This window comes from Artibeus jamaicensis, unplaced genomic scaffold (assembly GCF_021234435.1).
Source record: "Artibeus jamaicensis isolate MK-2021 breed Jamaican fruit bat unplaced genomic scaffold, CSHL_Jam_final scaffold_1019, whole genome shotgun sequence".
Classification (NCBI taxonomy): Eukaryota; Metazoa; Chordata; class Mammalia; order Chiroptera; family Phyllostomidae; genus Artibeus; species Artibeus jamaicensis.
Window position 1 is genome coordinate 6,480,596 of NW_026522025.1, and position 23,256 is coordinate 6,503,851.

At 45.0% G+C, this 23,256-nt stretch overlaps 1 protein-coding gene across 1 annotated transcript in view; it reads right to left on the reverse strand.

The window, feature by feature from the left end:
* Window positions 1-6,117: 6,117 nt before the first annotated feature.
* PLPP3 (phospholipid phosphatase 3) overlaps window positions 6,118-23,256 on the reverse strand; it is a 79,614-nt gene continuing 62,475 nt past the window's right edge. The window contains exons 5-6 of the mRNA XM_053655440.1: window positions 20,111-20,287; window positions 6,118-8,057 (exon numbers count right to left, since the gene is read on the reverse strand). Coding sequence (XP_053511415.1) covers window positions 7,935-8,057; window positions 20,111-20,287 — 300 coding nt within the window. The 3' untranslated portion in view covers window positions 6,118-7,934. The remainder of the gene's footprint in view (window positions 8,058-20,110; window positions 20,288-23,256) is intronic.

A 23,256-nucleotide genomic window follows, 5' to 3' on the forward strand; every position in this document is an offset into this window, starting at 1 on the left:
GGAGGAACTTTGACCAGGAACTCGTACTTTTTCGGTTCTTGAACTCCTTAGGGCAACAAAATAACCCAGATCCAGGTACAGATGAATCACCAGGCATGCACTCTGATTTTTACTGTCTTTTTAATTTTTAAATGTAGTAAAATACATATAACGTGAAATTACAATCTTAACCATTTAAACACGTACAGTTCACTAAGTGTTAAGTACATTCACATCGTTGTACAATCAATTGCCAGAACTTCATTATCTTGCAAGAGTGAACCCTATATCCATTAAACACCAACTTTCCATTTCCTCCCCTTCTCAGGCTCTGGCGGCCACCACTCTGCTTTCTTTTGCTCCTGCTTTGACTACTCCACATCCTCATGTAAGTGAAATTATACAGCATTTGTCTTTTTGCTTCATTTAGCATAACGTCCTCCAGGTTCATCCATGTTGTAGCAGGAGTCAGAATTTCCTTCATGTTAAGGCTAATATTCCACTGTAAGTATATACCAACTGTAAATTTTATTCCACACAGATGAGATTTTTGTTTATAAAAAATGTTTAATGAGCACCTCTATGGTTGTGCGTGTGTGTGTATACACATACACATACATATATATCTGTATATGGTGGACAGTGTGAGCCACACATACAAAATTCAGAGTCTAGTATAGATTTAAAGTGGACTCATTCTCCTGTCTTATCTTTTCACCTACTGACCAAGGCTCTTGGTCAGAATATCAAGTTGGCACCACGATCTCAAAATTCTAGTTTGGAACCTGAGACTACCTAGTTTCATCCTCCACAAAGATAACACATCTCCAGACTCTTCTTCACACCCACCCAAACCTCTGCCCCACCTGTATTCACTCCCTTATAGTAACTGCACAGGTGTCCCTATTTCTTATAAGATTGTATCCCTATTGGCAAATAAGAAGCAAATAAGATTTATTATGAATCACCAGCACTGTAACAAGATATTGGGCGCATAGAAACTTCAGTCATTGTTTTTTAATGTTTACCCCTAAATCTGAAAAATCCCTTATTTATTTATTCAAAATAATTTAAAAATTACTGCTTGCCTCCTTGTGCCAGGCTTCGCTCTAGGGGATGGATGGGACTATTACAAAGATCACGACAAGCTTGATTGGTGTTCTCATGACACATTCTGGTCAAGGGGTGGGAGAATCAACAATGAGTAAAATATGAGACAGTGATTAGAATAGGGTGCTAGAACAGCAGGGGCTTGTGTTTATGCCGATTTCTACTGGAGGGCCAGGGAAGTCTTCTCTGCAGAAGTGTTAGTTGAGCAGAGATCTGGAAGAGACAAGAAGGAGCTAAGCAGAGGAAGGTTATAGGGGAAGGGCATTCACGGAAGCGGGAACAGAGAGTGCAGTGGTCCTGAAGCAGAAACGTCATATGGATGCAAGTCAAAATCATACTAGATCTATTTTAGAAATAAAGAGAGAGGCAGGGATTTGTCCACCTCTCACCGAAGTGGTAGCTAGATCAGGAGTTTCATAGAGCCAGAAAGTGATAATATTTAAGACATTTATCCAAGCAGTTCAATCCTGAAAGCTATAGAACACAAAAATTGTTTGGCCAAACTTAGTCCAACACTCTCCCTCACTGGACCATGTATCTCACTCATTTCTCATGGCTTTCTTTACTTTCACCGTATCCAGGGAGTGGACTCCTAAAAGTCTGTCCTTGGGCCAGATGTCTATCCTGAACTAGAGGTTCCAGCCTGCAACCGGAAATACAAGTTCTATTTTGTTCTGTATGATACTGTGTGTCCAAAACCAAAGTACTTTCTGGCACATACTAGAAACTCACTAAATGTTTGTTCAAATGAATGAGTAAATGAATTACTAGCCTGTTTATCCAAATACCTATTCAACTGGATGTGTTTACCTCAATATCCCATAAGCACATGAAGTTCGACACATCCAAAACAGAACTCCAAACTGCCCTTTCCCTGTTTTCTCTCTCTGAGGCTAGTACACACTCCACCTGATTGCCCAAGTCAGAAACCTGGGCATCCCTGTTGATTTGTTCTCTCTGTTTTCACCCATATCTAATAGGCTTTGATGCCTTCCCAATTCTACCTCTTTATATTTCTGGAATCTGTTTCTGCATTTATATCCCTTCTGGGTATGGGTATGCCTCGTCTAAAATCCTTGTTACTTCTCTCCTAGATTATTATAATAATAAGCTAATTGTCTCATTTCCTTCTTTCTGCTTTAGATAAACCTCTATTTTGTGCAATGCTTATGAGTGATAATTTTTTAATGTTTTTAAATTGTAAAATCTATACATTCATTCTATAGATATAGAAAGTACAAAAAAACTTTAAAAAGAGAATAGAAATCACCAATAAGATAACTATAGTGTTTTGTTTTGTTTCTTTGGTGCAATTCCTTTCAATAGTTTTGCTGTGCATTTATTTATTTAAAACCAAAATTAGAATCATTGTATTTAAGTTTGAATATTTGGGAGGTTGATATTTTATTATGAATGAATTCCTATACATTTAAATATTGTCAAATACATTTCAATGTATTCAAATATTACATCTGTTGGGGGTATCATAATTTATTTAATCATTTTCTAATTATTAAACATTTAGGTAGTTTTCAATTTCATTACTATCAAACAGCCTTCAATGTACATTCTTGTACCTAAATTTTTGTCATATGTCTGATTTTTTCTTATGATAAATTCCTAGAAGTACAATGATTAGATCAGATTATATGAGTGTGCACTTTTGCAAAGGTTTCTCAGAGTAACTTAAAAATTGCAAATCTTATCCTGTTATTCTCATTAAATATGTCAGACCTTTGGACACAGTCGTGTTCTTTGCCTAGAACACCATAATCCCCCATTTTTAAAAATGTAGCCACCTCCTAGTCGTTGCTTCAAGTTTTAGCATTAAACATATACATAAAATAAAATATCTGATTTAAGTGCTTGCAGTGAGTCAGACTGTAGGCTAAAAACTCATCGTATTTCATCATCACAACCACTTTGCATAGGTGTGCGATCTCCAATGTCCAACTGAACAGAGGCTCCGCTAGTGAGTGGCTTATGCAGCTCAGTGGCAGCATGGAGATTTCAACCCAGTGTATCTGACTCTAAGCCCATGTTCTTCATCTGTGTGTTTACAATTTGCTTTCCCTTTGCTCTTCCTGTCACTTAGTTAGATTCCTCTTCTCTGGGTCTCCATAGTATGCTGGGCTTACTTTTGTCTTTCTGTTTACCCTTTTACCAGTCTCCCATGTTAGACTGTAAATTCCTTGAGGACAAGACCTATGTCTAATTCGCAGTATTGGAGCTCAGTGAATATTCATTGAATGAATGAGGAATGAAGAACAAACACTGGTTGTAGTCTTATAGCTCTGACCCTGGTTTTCCTTAATTTCTGACCTTGGTTTTCCTTAATTTCCTTTGCTGTCACTGATGATGACTTTATGAGCTTGTTGCCTTGGGGGATCACCATTCATTTCCTCTAATGTCTTGATTCCTGCTGGGGTCCTCCGACTGAGCAGTGGTGACATCATGGTCACAGGACTCCTCTGCCAATAAAGGTAGAGCCCAGATAGCAGCCCATGAATCAAGCAGAGGAGAAAGATGTCAAGGGGGTGCACCAACAGCAACTTTCTGTTTGCCCACACATGCGGAGTAATTAGGGGAAAGGAAACAGAGAAGTAGAAGGGCAGAGGCTTAATCAGAGGGAGGGAGGCCTCTCTGTACAAGGCAGGAACTGGCTTTAATAGATTAAAATGAAAATGAAAAATAAAAGTGTGGCATATGAGCTTCAGTGGAATTAAGAGATCAGGTCCACAGAAACCATGGTTGTCCACCAGGGCTGTCCCACTGATGTCAAAACTCATTCTGCCCGCTCCTCCCAACGCCTTCCACCCAAGAGCAGTGTGCTGTTTACTTAGGTACAACGGGTTCCACACCCCTGACAGGCACCTTCCACAGGGAGATTTTCTGAGAGCTGCTTGGACCACATATTCCACAGTTTGGTCACCAAAGTGGCAATTATCCTTTATTTCTCCTGTCCACTGTCACCGCAAACATCACAGCATCTCTGCAAATGCTACCTAAGGGTTTGTGTCACCCACTCAGAAGAAGCAGGGTGACTGTGAACACACATGCATATTATGTGGACACACACACAAATCTGCATGCATATCCAGAGACACACAATTATGTATTTGAAAATACATATGTATACTTGTACATATAATTACACACTCTTCCACATACATAAACTAAAGGATGCACTCTCTAGGCACCTATTCAATCAAGAAATATCCAGTACCCACTCTGTGCTGGCCACTGTGCTCCATCCTAGGGAACAACAGAGGATAAAACATTGTGATTGCCCTCAAGGAGCTGAGATACACATGTAGTTGATCATGGAGCAAGAAGACAATGGAAGGCCAACATCACCATTTAATCCAACCTCTGGTCTCGGAGTCTTCCCAGTGAAGGCAGAAGCAGATCTGGTCCTTGAAGATGACTAGGAAGAAGTAGCTACATATACAATAGCAAAGCATGAGTTGAGAAAAATCGCAAGCAGCTCAGCATGGCTGGTTTTCAGGGGACAAGGAATAAAGTAGGTGCATCAAAAGAAATAGAGGTAGAGAGATCGGCAAATCTGTGGGATTATAAAAGGAAGCCAACATTGAAATTCTGAATCTAACAACATAGATGACTTAACTACTGTAGAACTACCTCCCCCAGAAGAAAACACATCGAAATGCTGCATAAAATAGCTCCCTCCATTGAATACAGTGTTAACAGTTCTCTTTCCCCATTAATACATGGGCCAGATCAAAAGAAGTTCCATAAATCAGAACTGAAAGGAGAGTAAGACAAACACAGAGAGGCAGCCAAAGTGGGGAGACAAAGAAGCATGCCTCAAATGAAAGGAGAAATCTCTAGAAAAAGAACTAAATGAAATGGAGGCAAACAATCTACCAGATACAGAGTTCAAAACACTGGTGATAAGGATGTTTAAGAAAGGAACTTAGGGGAAGAATAGATCTATTCAGTGAGAAAATCGACAAAGAGCTAGTAAGTGTAGAAAAAGGTCATGGAAACCATAGTCAGAAATGAAGAATAACTGAAATGAAGAATATACTAGAAGGAATCAACAGCAGATTTGATGAAACAGAGGATCAAATCAACATTTGGAAAACAAGGTAGCAGAAAACACCCAATCAGAAGAGCAAAATGATAATATTATTTTTTAAAATGAGGATTGTTTGAGGGACCTCTGGGACAGCATCGAGTGTAACATCATTGCATAATAGGGCCACCAGAAGGAGAGGAGAGAGAGCGAGGGTTATTACAGAGCCAAGATATGCAGATGACCCAAATAACCATTAACAGGAGTGGATAAAAAAGATGTGTGCACAAAAGATGTGTATACATGTATACAATGGAATATTACTTGGCAATAAACAAGAACGAAATCTTAGCATTTGCGACACACGGATGGACCTAGAGGGTATGTTGCTAAGTGAAGTAAGTCTGACAGAAGAAAATAGTGTATGATTTCACTTACATGTGGAATCTAAAGAACAAAATAACAAACAAAACAGAAACAGACTTAGAGGTATGGAGAGCAGATAGAGTTGCCAGATAAGAGTGGGTCTGGGGTGGTTGGGTAAAAAAAAGAGGAAGATATTAAGTACAACTGGCCATTACAAAACACTCACAGGGATGTAAAGTACAGTATAGGGAATATAATCAATAATATTGTAATAACTACATATGGTGCCAGGTAGGTATTAGACTTATTGGGGGATCACTTTGCAAATAGTGTAACTGTCTAGTCACTATGCTATGCACCTGAAACTAATATAAAATAGTATTGAATGTCAACTATAATTGAAAAAAAGAAAAGGAGAAGAGCCTGAGATGAGAGAACTGGAGCCTCACTTGGTAAATGGGCTTTCAGTGACAAAGAGCAGCCTGGACAGCCGTACCCAGATGAGGACCCCCGTGTTTCCCCCGGAAACAGTCACTCGGCAGGGCCCTGAGTTGAGGCAGGCCCGCTCACAGCAGTGGGCCTGCTCTTACCCGTATATTCGAGGCAAAATCCTTCAGACATGCCAGGCTTCCAACTTCCTTTATTAGTTGTGTTATGAGCTTTTATTTAAAAAGCACATTTAATACAAGTATAGTTTCGCAGATACAAGTTTTCACTTTGTATTCTACAAAAGTCTTTGAATATTATTCTCTTTACAAAATGAAACCTTACAAAAATACTGACAATTTAATGTTTTTATACAGTTTTCTCTAGTTGCAGTTATTTCTTTTATTGTAAAACAATGTCTACCACAGAACTACAATATTTTAGTTGATATTAAAAAAAATTAACTCAATGCTTTTTTAAGCAGCTAATGAAGTAACACAGGTCGAGACACAGTTTATAATCATAGTGGATATAGCTAAAATTGTTTCAGAAATAATATTTTACATAGTTAACTTTTAATGTTTTATACATTATTTATATAATATTTATATATAAAAATCATAGCTTGCTATAAGTTGAAATGACAGGACGGCTTCTGTGTAAAGATGTGCTTGTGGTTGATCCGCGTGGTTACATTGAACCCTTTGAAAGGTCTGCATCCAAGATCTGAAAGCATTTCTTCCTTCCTCCTTTTCCCAAAAGTTCAGTAGAAGGGGTCCTGTCTACTGCCTAGAGTGGGCCTTACACGGGAGGACACTTACGGATAGAGGATGAAAACTCTCTACGGAGATTTAACCCATGTGTTCTGCCCAGCAGAACCTACCAAGAACTGCCCTAGAGATCAACCCCAAGACAATAGTGCTTTGCATGGCTTAGCAAGAGCGACTCCCACGGAGACCTCGTCAGCTCCATTATCTGGAAGGGCAGTCTCTCAGGCATGAGACCATCTGCTACTCTGGCTCATTCCGACTTTGAGTAGCCAAAAGGTTGGTTCATTTTTCATTCTTGCCCCTTCATTCCCCCATCTCTGTTGCGGAAGACTGCTTTCCATCAACCGGTAGCAGGCCACGCCTTGGCTCGTCTCCGGGCCCTCACAGGAAATCCTGGTGGGCACAGAGCAAGGATTTCAAGGGAAAAAGCAGTAACCAAAGCTAATCATGACTAAGAGTGTGCAAGTGCCCAGGTGATTGATGTACAACATCAGCATCCTGCAACGGATGTCTCAACATCACAGGATGGTCTGTCAGAAGACAAATGAGGGCTTGTACCCTTGATTTCTTCTGAAATTGTGCTATTTGTGAAATTCACTCATCCACAAAGAGTCTCCTAATCACTAACGTGAGGGACTGTGGTGCTGGCCTGTGGGACCAGAAGTGAGTGACAGGCTTAAGGTCTAAGAATCTGGATTCAGGATCTGATCATTTGACTGAGCATTTGCTCTTTCTTTATACAAAACAAAACAAACCCCGCCCAAAACCAACCTTCCTGAACCAAAGTCACAGTAGAAGACAGAGTGGTGTGGACAGGGACACTAGAGGGGAGTCCCCAATGGCTATTTTCTTGCTTCAGTGCTATTTCTGACATCATGTGCTACAATGTTAATCTGAGCTTTTCTCACAGGCCTGGGATGCCTCAGGTCACAAAGGTGACTGGCAGACTCTACTCTAAACCTTTTAGTGTTTGTTCCAGAACAAGCCCGTGTTCATTAGAACATGAACACGTAGACCAATTGCACATCCAGGATTCCGGCACTTGGTGTTAGTTTGCTGTTGTTTCCATATAGGTGAACACTACCTATTCTGGAAGGCCACAAAGTAAGACAATTTTTTCCTTTTAAAACTCAGTCGGGTAAAAAAGTTTTTCCCTACATTCTACTGTCTGATGAGATTGGAGAGCAGCAAGACCTTGCTGTCAGCAGTCATTTTACGAAAACAGCTGAGGAGGCGGGCAGCGCCTACACCATGTTGTGGTGATTGTTCCTGTCGATAATGTCCACAGGTGAGAGGATCTCCTTCCTGATAGGGGGTGGCAGGGAGAGCGCCGACTTGGTCTTGAAGAGGTCAGACACGAAGAAAACCTAGAAGGACAAATGAGAGGTCCAAATCAGAAACTGACATTTGGGGTTTGGGGACAACAAAGCGAAGGTGACAAGAACGTAAACTTTAGGAACCATATGTCTTTGACAGGGAAGGACCACAGAGGTCATAGAGTCCAACTCTTACTGTACAGATAGGAAAACTGAGGCCCAGGGAAGGACTGTGACATGCCCCAGGTTGCACAGCCAGGGTAGGAATGGAATTGAGTTCTGTGGACTCGCGGCCCAGTGCTCCGCGTCTTCAACCCCCGCTTCCTTCTTTCTCAAGGCAAACAAACGGCAGGGAAAGATAAGTTCCCAAACAAAGGAAGCAAGTTCTAATTGGTCTGTCATTAATCCATGATAATTTCCCTTGCCTCACAAAGGGCTGTAGGGTGTAACCAGAAGACACCAGCCACTAAGAATTGCTATCAGCAGGAGTTGGAGTAAGGAAGCAGTTGTGACCACTTTTCCTGACATCAACACTCTGACGAGGGTCAAGAAGCCAGGGTCCTGTTGCTGAGGGAGTCAGCAACTAACCCAGAGGAAAGGTCACCAAAAACTCGCCTATCATGTCTTTCAAGTCCTTCCTCCTTCCGAGCACACAACCTCACCGAGTCTCTGTTGAAATCACTGAGAAACCTTTACGGAACACACACTTGCTAGGGTGTAACGATGGCTCAGGCGTAGCTCCTGTCTCAACTAGCTTCTGATGAAAGATTCGAGAACTTGATGAGTTACTGGAGTAAGAAAAATTTATGCTTTGTATTAGATGGCAAAGTAAACACAGACGTCAATTTAGGCCATTTAGCAACAGGAGTCTGGATTAAGTAGCCATAAGCGGCACCTATCAGTCATGTAATGTAATAAGAAACATGTGGCTGGGTTTCAAACTGGGGAATAAAACACTGTCCAAGTTCCTCTGACAGCTTTCTGGAGGGAAAAGCCTTTGTCCTGCAGAGGGGAGTGGTCTTGCTATTAATGGTGGCACTGTGACTTCAGTCTGGACACATTTTAGGCAAGAAAATGAAGTTCATAATAAAACTTCACCAACATCACGCTCCAGCAGCCAGGGACAGGACACACTAAGGACTTGGAGCATTTGTTGAACCAACTGCCACAATGTCCCCTCTGTAGTAATGCAACAAGCAACAAAGCGCTACAAAAACCACAGCAAGAAACTGGTGACTCTGACTAACCCAGAAGAACTAGGAGGCTAGAAGACAAAGTATAGCAAAGACTTACTCACTGGTCACCACTAAATACTTCACACCCTTTTGAATTTTATACACATCACATCGATTGTTTCTACATATTACCTACTGAAATATTTAATTACTACTTTCTTTGGTAAAAAGAAAGGCCAGGCTAATTCCATGCCACTATAAGAAAGTGCAATATTAGCCAGGAAATGTTAAGATTATACTACATTTATAGCCTGAGTGCTCTCGAATGTACCATTTGCAAAGGAAAAAAATCCAGCTTTGCATCCCTGTCTTTTCTAGGGAGATATGAGCAGTGAGAAGTGAGGCACAGGAAGGCCAGTCTCCTAGCCAGAGCCAGACCCGAGAACCAGGAACGAAAAGGCCTGAACTGGGCCCTGCCAGGAGGCTCCAGACCCCCCTGCACAGGAACCTTTGTAAGTCCTCAGGGAAGGGGTTCTCACCTGCTCTGATGAAGAAATACTAACAAACATGATCGAAGTTAAATGTGGAGCTAAATAAGCTTTTCAACACTCCTCTGACAGGGTACAGAGCCCATGTCCTCATCTCTACCTGGAAATTACCTTGCCCTCCCTCCTTCACTTTGTCCAGGCGAAGGTTTCGATCAATCCCTCCATTGCTGGGTTTCGACTCCACTTCTTCCAACCCAGAAGCTTACTCTACCCAATGCACTTTTACCATTGTCATTTGAGAGGTCTTTCTCCCAGCCTCCATCCCATCTGCTGAGGGCAAACAGAGCAGGGAACAGTCTCTCCACCCCCAAATAAACACCCTCCTCCAAGACCCTGACACCACCTCAGTATACTGGCTTCTTTCCCAATTCAATTTCCTGAGCACATATCTACTACATACTAGGGCTTCCATTTCCTAACTGCAAGACAGGAATAACAGAGGGTGGAAGGCAACATGTGCTTGAGAAGACCTAAACCTATATCCAGTACATAGTTCAATGAAAGGCCCTCCTTTCTGTAATTCCCTGGGCACCAAAGTAATCACTGAACCCAGTGACGGCCATACCCTCTCATGTCTCCAAAACTTTGTAGATCAGCCTTAACTCCTAGATGGGAGCCTTCTTGTACCGAATCGCCCTGTATCACCTAAAGCCCTCAGCACTAAGCCTTGCACACACCAGGGGCTCAACAAATGTTTGTTGTTATATTTCTAACCCCTTCTCTACTGAAAGCCAGCACTCCAGCCTTGGATCCTATCAGCACATTTAACGCCTCCGGACCACATTCTCACACACCACACGCACACAGCCCAGCGGCGAGATGAAAAGTTGAGTCAGGTCCAGCAGAATCCTCCCCCCACCCTCCGCCCCACCCCCGAAGCTATATTTCACTTGCAGCGTGGCTTGAGGTTATACAAACACTTTTCTGGGATCATGAAACATGATCCTGTCAAGATGCAAACAGAGCTCAGTCTTCCTAATGCTTGGACAGCAGAACACAGAGAGGACTAATAAGAGGGAAAATGTCTTGGCTTGGAGCAGTTCCATTTCCTGCAGAAGATGATCTCCACCCAGAAGGAAAACCCAGACGCCCAGGCTGGGGAGGGTCTGTATAAACTAGGGAGCACACCCACTCCCAGCCCCAGTCCCACTCCACAGATCTTCCCCCCTCGAAGCAAGGACACATCAGACAAGACATAGTCTCAGCAAACACAAAATGTATACCCGAAGCCCCGGAAAGACTTCTAAGTTAACCTATCCTGATACATGCTTTTGATTCCATCTCTCCTTTTGTTTGCATTTTATACACTGTTTTCTTGAAAAATGCAATCAGTAAACACTTATTGAACATTTGCTCTGTGCAAAATCCTCAGATTATAAAAATAAATATATGCAAGACAGCGCCCTTTGCCCTACAAGAACTCACAGGGCAGTGAGAAACATCTGGGTAAATAGGCCACTACGATTGCATAGCTCTAAGGATTATGATAGGGGAAGCCAGGTGTTAAAGAGGCACAGAGAATGGGCATCTAACCCACGCTGAAGGGGAGGAGAGAGGGCCTTAGAAGGCTTTCCCCAGAGGAGGTATATTTGAGCCTAGCTTTGAAGGGTAAGTAGGAGGTAGCCAGGTGGTGAGTGCCAGGAATGTTGTTCTAGGCAAAGGGAGCCAGTGTGTGCAGAGGTTCAGCGGTGAGCACAGCTCGTTCAGTTCAGGAGCTGCAGGAAGCTCAGCATGGCTGGGGCCAAGCAGTCAATGAGGCTGGGGAGGAAACAGCCAGATCTGCAGAAGACTCCTAGGATGTGTTAAGGAACTTGGGCCATACCTATTGGCCTTTGGAGCCATTGTCAAGGCTGAACAGAACAGTGTGTTGGGAAGCCCTGCACTAAGACTGTGATGGTATCTAAGACAGAGAAAGAGCTAGAAAGGGTGCAGAGAACCCATGGACAGGGATGCCAGTCAGGATGCTAATTGCAGAATCTGGGAGAGGATGAGTCCTGAACTACAACCGAGCAGTACAGACAAAGAAGAGGGGACAGTTTTCAAAATGTTGAGGACAGAACCACAGTGGAGGGACGTGGTGTGCGTGTGTTGCAGGAAGAGCTAAGCTTCTCTCCACTCCTGCTTTCCCCTCTACAAATCTTTGCACTTGTTCCCATCAAAACTCTTAAAGTTTAGGTAACTATGCTAGTGAAAAAAATTACAGCTCTGCTTTCCTCTGCCTTCTAATAGTTTGCCTCCCTCTGATTTGGGGTTGGGGAAGTGGTTCCGGCCTCCTCCTGGGTTGGAATGGTAGTCTGTCCTGTGATCCAATGTACTCCAGCACTCAGGACAGGGGAGCCCTTCCGCCAGAGCAGGACTACACACAAACGAGGCAGCTGCAGGCCGGAGGGGTCCCGTTCACTGTGATGCGGAGCTGAGAAATGCACAGGGAGCCCCCTCACCGTTGACGACTATCGCTGCTACACCGCTGGGTCACTGTCTCCCACTCCCCACCAAACACACAAACGCCTAAACGAGGGACGCATTACCTACCTCAGACGGCTGCTCTAAGGATTATACGACATAACAGAAGGCACAGGTGTGGCATGTTGCCTAGTGTCCAGTAAAAGCTTAATAAATAGGAGCCATTTCACGGGCCTGTGTGTTCAGCACCTACCTCCACAAAGTCCCTTCTCTCCCCGTCCCCTTGTACAGAAAGAGAAGAAAGAAGAGAAAGGACAAAACGAAAGTAAAAGGTGAGAGGAGAAAACGGGAATGGCTGAGAATATGAATGAACACATGAAAGCCAGATTTAAAATGGACACAAAGAACACCAGCAGACGGGAATTTTCCGTAGGACAGTCAGGACTTGCTGTCAAAGTTCTGTGATTTCTGGGGCTATTCTGGAGAATGAGTCCGCACAATCGAAAAGAAAGAAGCACCAACGTCTCCTTGCCAGCGCCCTCCGACTCCAGGGGTGCCGGCTGCCCCTCTCAAAGGCCCACACGCCTGTCAGCATCCCATTCCAACGGAATAAGCAATCTACAGATTAAGGAATGATTTTCTTCACAGGAGGCATTCTTGGGACCTGGCTCACCCTCACGCCTGAAGATAGTAAACGTCTAAAGAAAAGCCATCTTTGACAGCCCTGGTTTAGTGCTTTAGAAAGCACTAAAAGCAATCAGTACTTTTTTTTTTACCTCACTAAAGTCCTTTCAGTAGCTTTTGGCATTGGGAATTTGTGTGATTTCTTAACGTACCTGAGAGGAAGAGGCATGATGGGGTGGAAAGAGTGTCACCTAAGGAGTCAGGATCTAGTTCCAAAAGTGCTATGGCTGGGTGACCCAGGCTAAGTCACGCTCCCATCTAGGCTTGAATTTATACGAAATGAAGAGGTTTATGACATTGGGTGATCAATCTTGTGCCGTATTTTGTACAAATGTTACTTAAAAATCTACCTTTCCATAGTTACTATAAGGCTGAAGTAGAAGAATTCATGTGAAAACAGTTATAAAGATGTGTATTCAAATCCTACCTCAGTTACCATCATTCATGATCTCCTTGCTACTGAGGGACATGAAGAAGCAAGTTAGTCCCACAAAAAGCAGGAGCAGCAGGGGAGGGAAAGCTGAAGCCAATTCTGAAGGACAGTAGGAATCTGTGTCCTGCTAGGGACCCTTACAGAAAGGCACTCCGGGGCTGTCAGGAAGAAGGGTTTCTGGTAAGCAGGACCAGAGGGCTGACAGCTCTGGAACGGGGTGCTAAATTCAGGAGGAGTCAGAGCTCAGGAGTGCGGTACCGAGGATGACAGGGGCTGGCCAAAGGCGAGCACCCCCACTCCCAGAAATCACACATGTTGAAGCTGAAAGGGTGAAGGAGGCCATGATTTACTGAACCATCTCCTCCATTATCCCACCAGTTCCATCATTTTGAATTCCTGGGGTTACAAGTCACCACACTCGTCCATCTCCAAGCCTCTGTTACCCTCCAGCATGAAACACCCTTCCTTCTCTTCTGTGTCACATAGAAGATGTCCACTCGTTTTTCAAGAATCACCTCCTCTAGAATTTTGTCTAGCTTTCAAACAGCCTCAAAGAGAATGAACTATCCCCTTTGGCACCCCCACTGTCCCCAGTGGAGGGTCCCATCCTAGTATATGTGCCCTTCAACTGCAGGTCTGTTCACATGGCTGTCTGCTCTAGATCAGTGTTTTTCATACTGTTTGTCATAAATCAGGTGAGCTACGAAATAAGTGCGTTGGGTGGTCACCACCACATGTTAAAAAATTAAATTAAAAACACTGTAATGCATCACACGCAGTTAGGGTAAGTCTTAGTTTGCGAAATATTTTAGTCCTGTGTGGGTGCCTCCATTAAATTATGATGTAAAAAGTATTTATTATGAATTGTGGTCAACTCTTGGATAGCTACTGCACTCTAAGCTCTTCAAGGTCCAGCTATTTTTGGTGCCATATCTTTAAACAAAGCCTAGTACTTAACACATAATACATACTCAATCAATGTGTTGCACGTGCCAAGCATGGTGCATCTTTTATTCCCTGAACCCTCAACCCAAAGATCGTGTGTGGCTATTACCACCTGTACTTCACAGAATGGGAGAAGGCGACTGAGCGGAAGTGACCTAACTAGCACGTGGCAGGAATACACCTCGGTACCCTGAGTCTCTGCCTCACTACTCACTCCGTCCACCTCGGTGGGGAGTACAAAGGGAGATTTCAAGAGGACTCTGCAAACTGCAGAATTATGTGGACATACTGTCCTCCTCTCCGGGGGTGGGGGTAGAGTTAATCTCTGCCTCGGCTTCCTTCTCTTTCCCTCATCCACAATCCTGGCACCCTTGTCCGCCTAGAGAGTGAGGGCCTGGACTGGCAAAGAGCTAGGCTTTTGCAGGGCCAGGAGAGATTTGGGAGGTCATTTCATCCATTGCCTTGTGCCCAGGCAGAGTGGAATAAATCCAGTGGGAATGGATAATCTCTCCCACTGGAAGAGAAAGAGATCTCAGGAATTCATGACACAGACCGAGCATGTTTCAGAATGTATTATTTTAGTCCTCTGAGATAGAGTCGAGACCCCCAGGATCTGGTTCCTGTTCTGCCACTGAGTGTCCCACACATGTCACACATGCCCTCTGTGGACCCCAGTTTCCTCTTGAGGGAGATGCCACCGCTGGACTGGTCCTCACATTCACCTTCTCGCTTGTCTCTTCTCTGAACCGGGGCGAAGACAAAGAGCACCCTCGCCCTTCCCTGCTTCCTGGAGGAAGACAGCAGCACACAAAAGAGCGACTGCTAGCAGAGCCCCACCCGGGGGAAGAGGAAAACCAGGAAAGACTCTGCTGTGTGTTTATGAAATTCCCAAGCAGCTGCTTCCTCTGCTGAACCCACAGCAATGGCGGCCTGGCCCTGCCCTGACCCTCTCCCAGGGCCCCATAATTTGCCATCTGTTAGAGGGTCAAAGGAGGAGGTGACCAGATAGGCAAATTGTCACCAGATAGGAAATGAACTGATGTCTGTCCCCTCATCCTGCTCCCTGGCTTACTCCAGGGAGTGGGCATGGTGAATCCAGCTGAAGAGTTCACATCTTGATAGGAGTGACTGTGTGTGTGTGTGTGTGTGTGTGTGTGTGTGTGTGTGTGGCAGGGTGGGGGGTGGCACTGGGAAGGTTAGTATGAGCCTGTGTTTACTCTGACTGGATCTGCCCGTGTGGCTCTGGGTCTCTCTGGGTGCTGGCTCTCTGCCTTTGTCCTGCGTACCTCTATCCACACATGCGAATCAGTATGCAGGCCTGCAAGACCCTCCGTGCCCATGTCTTAGTATTGAGTCCATGACGCTGTGTAGGTTTTCTGTTGGTGTTGGGTGCCGTTGTGTTCTCTCTCTGAAAAGGGTTCAACTAGAGAGCAGTGGGAGAGGAAACCAGATCCACTCCTGTTTGGCATGTGATTTTTGTCTAGACACATCTGCTTGCTGTGACATGACCCTTGTAAAAGTGCTTGGCTGTCACAGCCTGATGCTTAGGCTCCACAGTGACTAAGCCATCACTGTGGCACTATACACACTGGGAGCTTAAAGACATGTCATGATCCCCAAGCAGAGGCCATCTTCATGGGCGTTTCAGGGACATGATAACAGCTGAGAAAGCAAGTTCAGTCAGATATTACAAAATCAGCCATGCCAAAGGATTTCTATGGGGAAAGGTCAAAGAGCTACAGGGCCTCCAAGATCAATTCACAGTTGAGGAAACTTAGCTCACAGGGGAAGTATCTTGCTTGAGATCACAAGCTAATTCATCATTCATTCTTTAACAAATGCTTATCAAGCACCTATTGTGTGTTGGCTACTGTTCTAGGCACTGAGAATGAATGGCCAGAAATTTAAGCCATGGAATCTGCTATCCAGGCACCTGCAGTCTAGCTGGGGAGACAGATGTATGAGCAGGCAATTATGATAGAACCAGGATGAATAGCATAGCAGGAAAAGCATGCAGGGGCACTCGGGGCACAAGAAGAAAGTTAGACAATGCTGTCTGCAGAGGACGGAGGGAGTCGTGGGAGACTAAACAATGGCCCTGAAGATGTCCTGTCCTAATCCCCAGAACCTGCTAATATGTTACCTGATATGGCAAAAATAGACTTTGCAGATGTGATTAAGTTAACGATCTTGAGATGAGGAGTAACTGGAGTGATTACCCTGGATTATCCAGGTGGGCCCAATGTGATCGAAAGGGTCCTCAGAAGAGGAAGGCGGGAGAGTCAGAATCACAGAAGGAGATGTGATGACAGAAGGGAGATTTGATGCTGTTATGCTGCTACTTTTGAAGATGGAGGAAGGGACCACAAGCCAAAGCTTGCAGGCAGCCTCTAGAAGCTGCATGAAAATGAATCTGTGTTGTTTTTTATCACTTAGTTTTGTGGTAATTTGCTACAGCAGCAGCATGGAAAACAAACACAGAACGTTTCATCAGAGATGAGGGGAAATTGGACCAGCATTACATCAAAGGGTGTAAGGTGAGCTCAGGGAGCTGGAGAGTACCGTCAAGTTCAATGTGCCTGGAGAGGAGCAGGAGATGAGGCCCTGAAACCCAGCCTGGGTCTGGCAGCACTGGCTCTGTGTGGAACCCCTCCTGGCTTCTCTGCTTTCTCTCCATGTTAACTCAAAGTGTCTCAGTCCCTGTTTTATTATCTCTTCAGTGACTATAATGTCCAATATAGGACCCAGGGAGGACTGAAGATGATCTATGCGAAGTACTTAACATAGTGGCTGGCATACCAAGCTTTCAGCACATGTTAGAAAATGTTATTTCTACTTTTAAGTGAACGGGGGTTCATTGAAGCTGGGCTTGGGAGGTTATTGGGCAGAGTAGGAAATGGACTCTGGGTCTCCTGGCAGCCCATGCGGTGGTTTTGTACCATACTGCGCTGCCTCTTTCTTGGTCTTCCTAACTAACCTCAGGTGATGCCTCTGTGTTTCAAGATCCACTCAATATGGCCCCATTCACAGGTGAGAAGAGAACTTGGCTTTTCTGGGGCTTCACTAGGAGAGCCAACCTTGATTCTTGGGAGAAAGTTCTGTAAGACACAAGTGAAGCAGGGGTCTGCATAGGCTGAGAGCTATGCTGCATAACTCTGAGAAAATGCCTGATAAAATCACGCAGCCTCCACACAGCATCCTCAGGTGGCCTCGTGGTTCCCCAGACCCATCTCTGCTCAATCCAGGGTCCCAAGCTTTGCTTCTGTCTTCCTCATAATCAAAACCTGGATGATGGATCTTATGATGAGAAAGGACCCATTGCCTTCTTTTCCCCAAGCTGAGCATTCCCAAGCTCTTCTGCTGACTAGCCACAGCTTCTTGCCCTGGCCTCTCAGGTGGCTTAAATGAAGTGGCTCACTCAGTGCTGTGATGCCACTGAGCTCCAAGAAGCTACTGAGCTCCACAAGCTAGTCAGGACCATGAGCTCCAAGTGCCAGGCTGGGTGTTAAGCAATGGAGAAAAATGATAAATAAGATGGAGTCCTTGCCCTCAAGTGTTCACAGCTAAGGGGGCAAAAGATGGAGAAAGGTATTTATCACCCCTTTCCGAACCACCTTAACACTGTAAAACCGGCTTTCAAACTGGGGGCAAAGGCTGGGTCAGCCCACAGGGTTGGGAAGGCCCTGGTGACACCCTTAAAGTATGCTTCATTAAGCAGCTGTCTATGCTGTTTGTGCCTCAGGTTCATCCTGGCTGACCTCAGCTCCAGTAACCATCCATCCTTGCCAAGTACAGAGGGCAAAGCTGTGGAGTCAGAGGGCACTTGGGGAGCAGCTATCAACTAGCTCTGACCTTGGGTGACTTGAATCATCTCTTTGAGCCTCAGTACCTCATCTGTAAAATGGCTTTGTGGGCCTCAAAGGAGACAATGGGTAAGAGATCTAGAACAGTGCTAGCACAGAGTAGGTACTTTACACATGGTAGAACCAAATTCCTATCCTGTACCACAGTAGGCCAAGAGCCAAACAACATAAAAATCATTTCCTTTCTTGAAAATAAACCCTGGCTGTCCTGGATACTGTCTAATTGTTCATGGCCAATGCTCAGGAGGAAAAAGAGAGGAAAGCTATGGAGGATCCCTGGTCTTTTAATTTTTTCTTAATTGGGGGTGCAGGAGACTCTAATTAAGACAGTGGCACCAAGAGGGAAAACACAACCGCAGGCTTTGTGGGCCTCATCCTGCGGAGAAGGGCACAGTCAGCAAAGGGTTACCTACCCTCCGTCAGTGCTTACACCCATCCCCCACTGTCACTCTCTATGAAAGGACCAAGCATCAGAGAACAAGCTGGTCAGTGACAGTTGCTCTCATTAGCAGCTTGCTGCCCCCCATTTCTCTCCCTTCTGGCCTTGGTGGGAAAAAAGCAAGGAATAAAGACACCAAAACAGCCAGCCCTTTAGGTTAGGACTCCCATGCCAAGCTAGCCAGCAGCTCAGGTGCTATTTCTTTGCGGTACCCATGCTGATTGCCCCACTTCTTGTCCCTCTCCTTGCCCACTACACTGAGTCAGTCCTTCAGCTGCCTGCAGAAGTGCCCCTGTCCCTGTCTCCAGGACAGCTGCACGCTGTATTGTCACTCCTGTGCTTGGCTGACTGTGGGAGCAACTAGACTGACATTCCCGGGGGGGGGGCCACGGCTGTGCCTTCGCCATCCTCTGCCTTCAGGAGAACGTCCCAGGCAGAGTTCTCAGGAACGGGCACATCGCCTCCCTGACTTAGCTTCTTGCCGATTAACCGTGCATTTATTTACGCTGAGCGAGGATCCCTGAGAGGCCTTGGTGAGACAGGGATAATAACAAATATGTGACGTATGGTCCTCGCCCCCAAGGAATCCACATTCTAAAAGGAGACACAGGGCAACAATTTCAGCCCAGACAAATGCTGTTGTAGACGACCGTGAGAGAGGTGGTTGTAAGGGCACAAGGGGCTGCAGCCAGACTTAGGAATTAGGAAAGGACAGGGGCTGGCCTATATTTTCCATTGTCCATGATCTTACTGTGCATGAACAAGGGTTATACTAACAACAATACAACCTATATGTGTGGTGCTCAGACATCCGGTCATTACTACATTCTGGGGTTCCCTGCTGGACTGGGAGGAGGTCCCCTGAGAAGGGCCCAGGAAGGCACAATATCTAAATAGATACTCATTCATGTTCACTGAATATGCCCCTCAAAACTTTTAGCAGGCAGGAAAAGCAGAGATTCCTGGGGAGACGGAGGCCCAGAGATGGAACACTTAATCCTATCCTCCCTGGAATCAGTATGTGAGAAGGGGAGCTCATTCATTTGGGATGAATCAGAATGGGGCCTGTCCCAAGGCCATTCTCTCGGGAGCTCTGTGACTTGATGGGTAAGGCCCTCAGGCTGGGGGAGGACTTAGCCTTCACCAAACTCCCTCTTCTGACCACAGGCCACAGTGGGACAGACGGAAGTTTTCCAAGAAGCTGAATTCTACTAAATAGTAAGTGTCCGCCAAAGCAGCATTTGAGCACTAGGACTCTGGAGACGTGACATGTGACCTGGAGCAAGTTTTCCCCTCTCAAACTCTAAACGTCCTCATAGATAAGGTGAGTTGGACTGTATCTAAGTTCTCTTCCAACTGCAACATCTTACAAGCCCAAATCTGCCCTTATTTGTGAAGCAGAGGATGTACAGACCCTGCTGGATGAAACCACACCAGGTGAAAGATGCGGTCGTTACTCTCCTTCTACTGCAGGGGTTCTGGAGTAGGTGACTGATCGGACACCATGTACAAACAGGGACTGAGAGCTCCCTGGCTTTGGTCACTGAGCTGGAAACATCTTCCAAGCAGCAGTCCGGGGCTCTGCTTGCACACTGAGGACAAGATGCTACTTACTATGCAGCAGGCGACCAGGGCTCCTTGCACAAATCCTGCCAGGACATCACTGGGATGGTGCTTGTGGTCAGATACGCGGGACAATCCGGTGTAGAAGGCCATCATGATCAGGGTGAACTGCAGGAGGGGCCGCAGCAGACGTGCACCACGCCAAGTGAAGCGGGCCTGGAGGTACAGCTGGAGGCAGGAGATAAAATAAACAAGATACTAAGTGACTCACCGTTCACCAGCCTTACAGCACTGGGTCCACACACGCTACATTTATACCTTGGGTTTGGCATCATGTGAAAAGAGCATTCAACTTGGACATGACCTCAAGCCAGTTATTTAAAATTTGAGCCTTGGTTTCTGTACTAAAAAAATAAAATAAAATAAAAAATTTTGGAAAATGGAGGTTTTCTAGGGAGGTCAGCTTCAGAGAGCAGAGGATGAAATTATATGACAATGACCTTGGCACATTACCTGGCACCTACTGGACACTTAATAAATGTTTAGTTTCTTTCCCTCTACTTCTTGATTGAAACACATTAAGGAGAGTAACCAGGATTACCAGAGGTTTCTTTCTCACAAAAGACAACTCATTTAACACGTTTGTGTGTTTTCCTGGAGATGATGGCTATGCAATCCCTACGCTGCCCGCCTCCTGGGATTGCCATGAAGACAAGTGAGGTTATCATGCGAGTCACAAAGACTGGAGATGCTTCTGCTTCAGAAGAAAGTGACTCTATCAAAGGACAAATTTCTAAGTGACTGCTTGGGACTCTGGATCTTGAATTAGAAAATAAGGAAACATATAAACTGACCAGACAATACCAAAGAGCTTTCAAATAGAAGTTGGCAGAACCAGGGCTGGGTGGGGTCAGAGAGTAACCTGAAGAAAAATGAAAGAAAAAAAAAAAAAAACCACCTCTGGCTGAAGCAAAAAAGCTGAAATGACGTCAACTGGGCATTGTCCCCCATAGTTATCTTGCTCCAGTTTCCGTTCTAACCTCTGGACACAGCCTCCGTTCCAGGTTCCTGTGGGAACTTGGGAAACGAGGGGGGAAGAGGCAAGGAGACAAGGGGAACTTCCGACTACAAATCAAAGCAAAGCCCTCGGAGAGACCAGGAGAAAGGGGAAGAGAGCCAAGGGGAGGGGGCTCACAGCCTAAAGATAGACCTCTGCCCTTCCTGAGACAAATGGACACTTTCCTTTTGGTGGCCAGGAAAAAAGCCTGCCAGTGGCCTGCCCCGGGGAGACAGAAGAGCGGAAGATTCCGGAGTCCGTGTCGGAAGAGGGTCTAGAGTGGACTCCTCCACCACTTGGACGACTATTTCAAACAACCGGGCCTGGAGAGCAGCAGGCCACTCCGTAATTAGTATGAAATTCTATGAGTGTATTATGGGAAACTGAAGAACAACCCATGAAAACATAATGAAGAGAATGCATGAGTACTGTTGGCTGCTAAACAAGTGATAAAAATCAATGGTTCTTCACATACAAAACATAACCAGTTAAAGATGTAAAAGAGGTAAAAATCACCCTAACAGCAAAGATGATGAAATAAACAGTGATTGCTTCCAGAGAACCCTATGAAACAAGGGGCATAAAGGATAATTTAAATAGAGAGCTAGAATTTTATTTGTAAGAAAACTTTTATTTGTAAGAACACCTAATTCATAAACTCATTAAATGGCACGTGAATTCAATCAGAGTCCCACGGATATCTTGTAAAAATTTGGAGAAAAAACCTTTAAGATAAAAATTAAGTTATAACTAAACAGACCGGGCAGTATGATATGTGCTAAGGACACAAGAAATGAGAAGTTATAATTCCTGCCCACGGACCATATCATGTGGGGGGAAGAGCAATAGGGGGGTGAATACATGAAAGCAAAAATAAGTACACTTAGGGGTTTTACAGGAACTGTGAAAGAAGTTGGGGGGCCAGGGTCAATTACTAAGTGGAAGAAATATCTGACTTGAATCCTAAAGAGGAATAGGTGTTTGCTAGCAGTGAAGGGTACAGCAGTGAGGGTGTGCATTCTAGAAAGAGTTCCGCGGACAGCAGGAGGGGGTGGATGAGAAGAAACACGCCAGGGACAAGCACAGGCTGTTCATGAAGGGCATCGGGTGTCACACTAAGGAACCGGGTCTTTATTCAGTAGGTCAGTCTCTCCTAAACCGTACCACATGGAATAATAGAGATCTTACCAAAGGGGAAAAAAAGATTGGGAATTGTTTTATACTAAATCCTTACTTTTCACAATAATTATTTTTACAGAACATCTACCTATTGAGTCCCAATTGAGAAATGTTGCTGTAAGCAATGGTGAAAAATGAAATCGTTTTAAGCAAGGCACTCGGTACCATAAAAAATAATCCGCACATCAAAGGCTAGTCCCTCATTTCTGCTGACATGACCCAACCGCAGAATCTACCATGATGAATCAAAAGCTCCCTTGCTTTGGAGAGTCGGGAGGGGGGTGCTGTGGGTGTAGCTCCCACTCAACACAAGTCCTAAGGACAATGGAACCAAGTTCAGGGAACAAGAAATAGTCCACTTGTGTCCATTATGGGCTGATCTCTCTGCAACAAGTCTTGTCAGTGGATGGGGGGGTGGGGTGGATGACAGAAGCAGCACAGGTTTTCATCAGGAAAACCTCACTGAGCCTGTTTTGTCGAGTAGAAAGTCAGTCCAGCAACCACTGCCTCACAGACTGCGGTACGGATTGGTGGTAACGCAGATCACATGCCTGGCTCCACAGGCAGCTCGATGGGCAGATGCTCTTACTCTCTAACCATTTTGAAAATTTGGACCGAGTAGCTTCAAGATTTGTTAATTTCCCCCAACTGAAAAATCAGCAGGTCTTCAAAAAATGCTTGTTTGAAATCCGCCAAAACTTCCCCCTGCCCTTCCATGCAGACTTAAGGTCACAGGCCTGGGAAATCAGGGTGGAGCAGAGGAAGGGTGGGCTTCCCAACCGGACAAGGCACACATCTCCCCTCCACTGACTCAGATCCTTAAGGCTGGAGTTTAATTTAAAAAAATGAGAGGAACTTGAGGGGGGAGGAAGAGAGACCAGCCATAAGAATAGCTTCAGGAAGAGAGTACTTATGAATGAGCAAGGAGCACGGAGTCATGGGGACAGACGCTTTCTGGGAA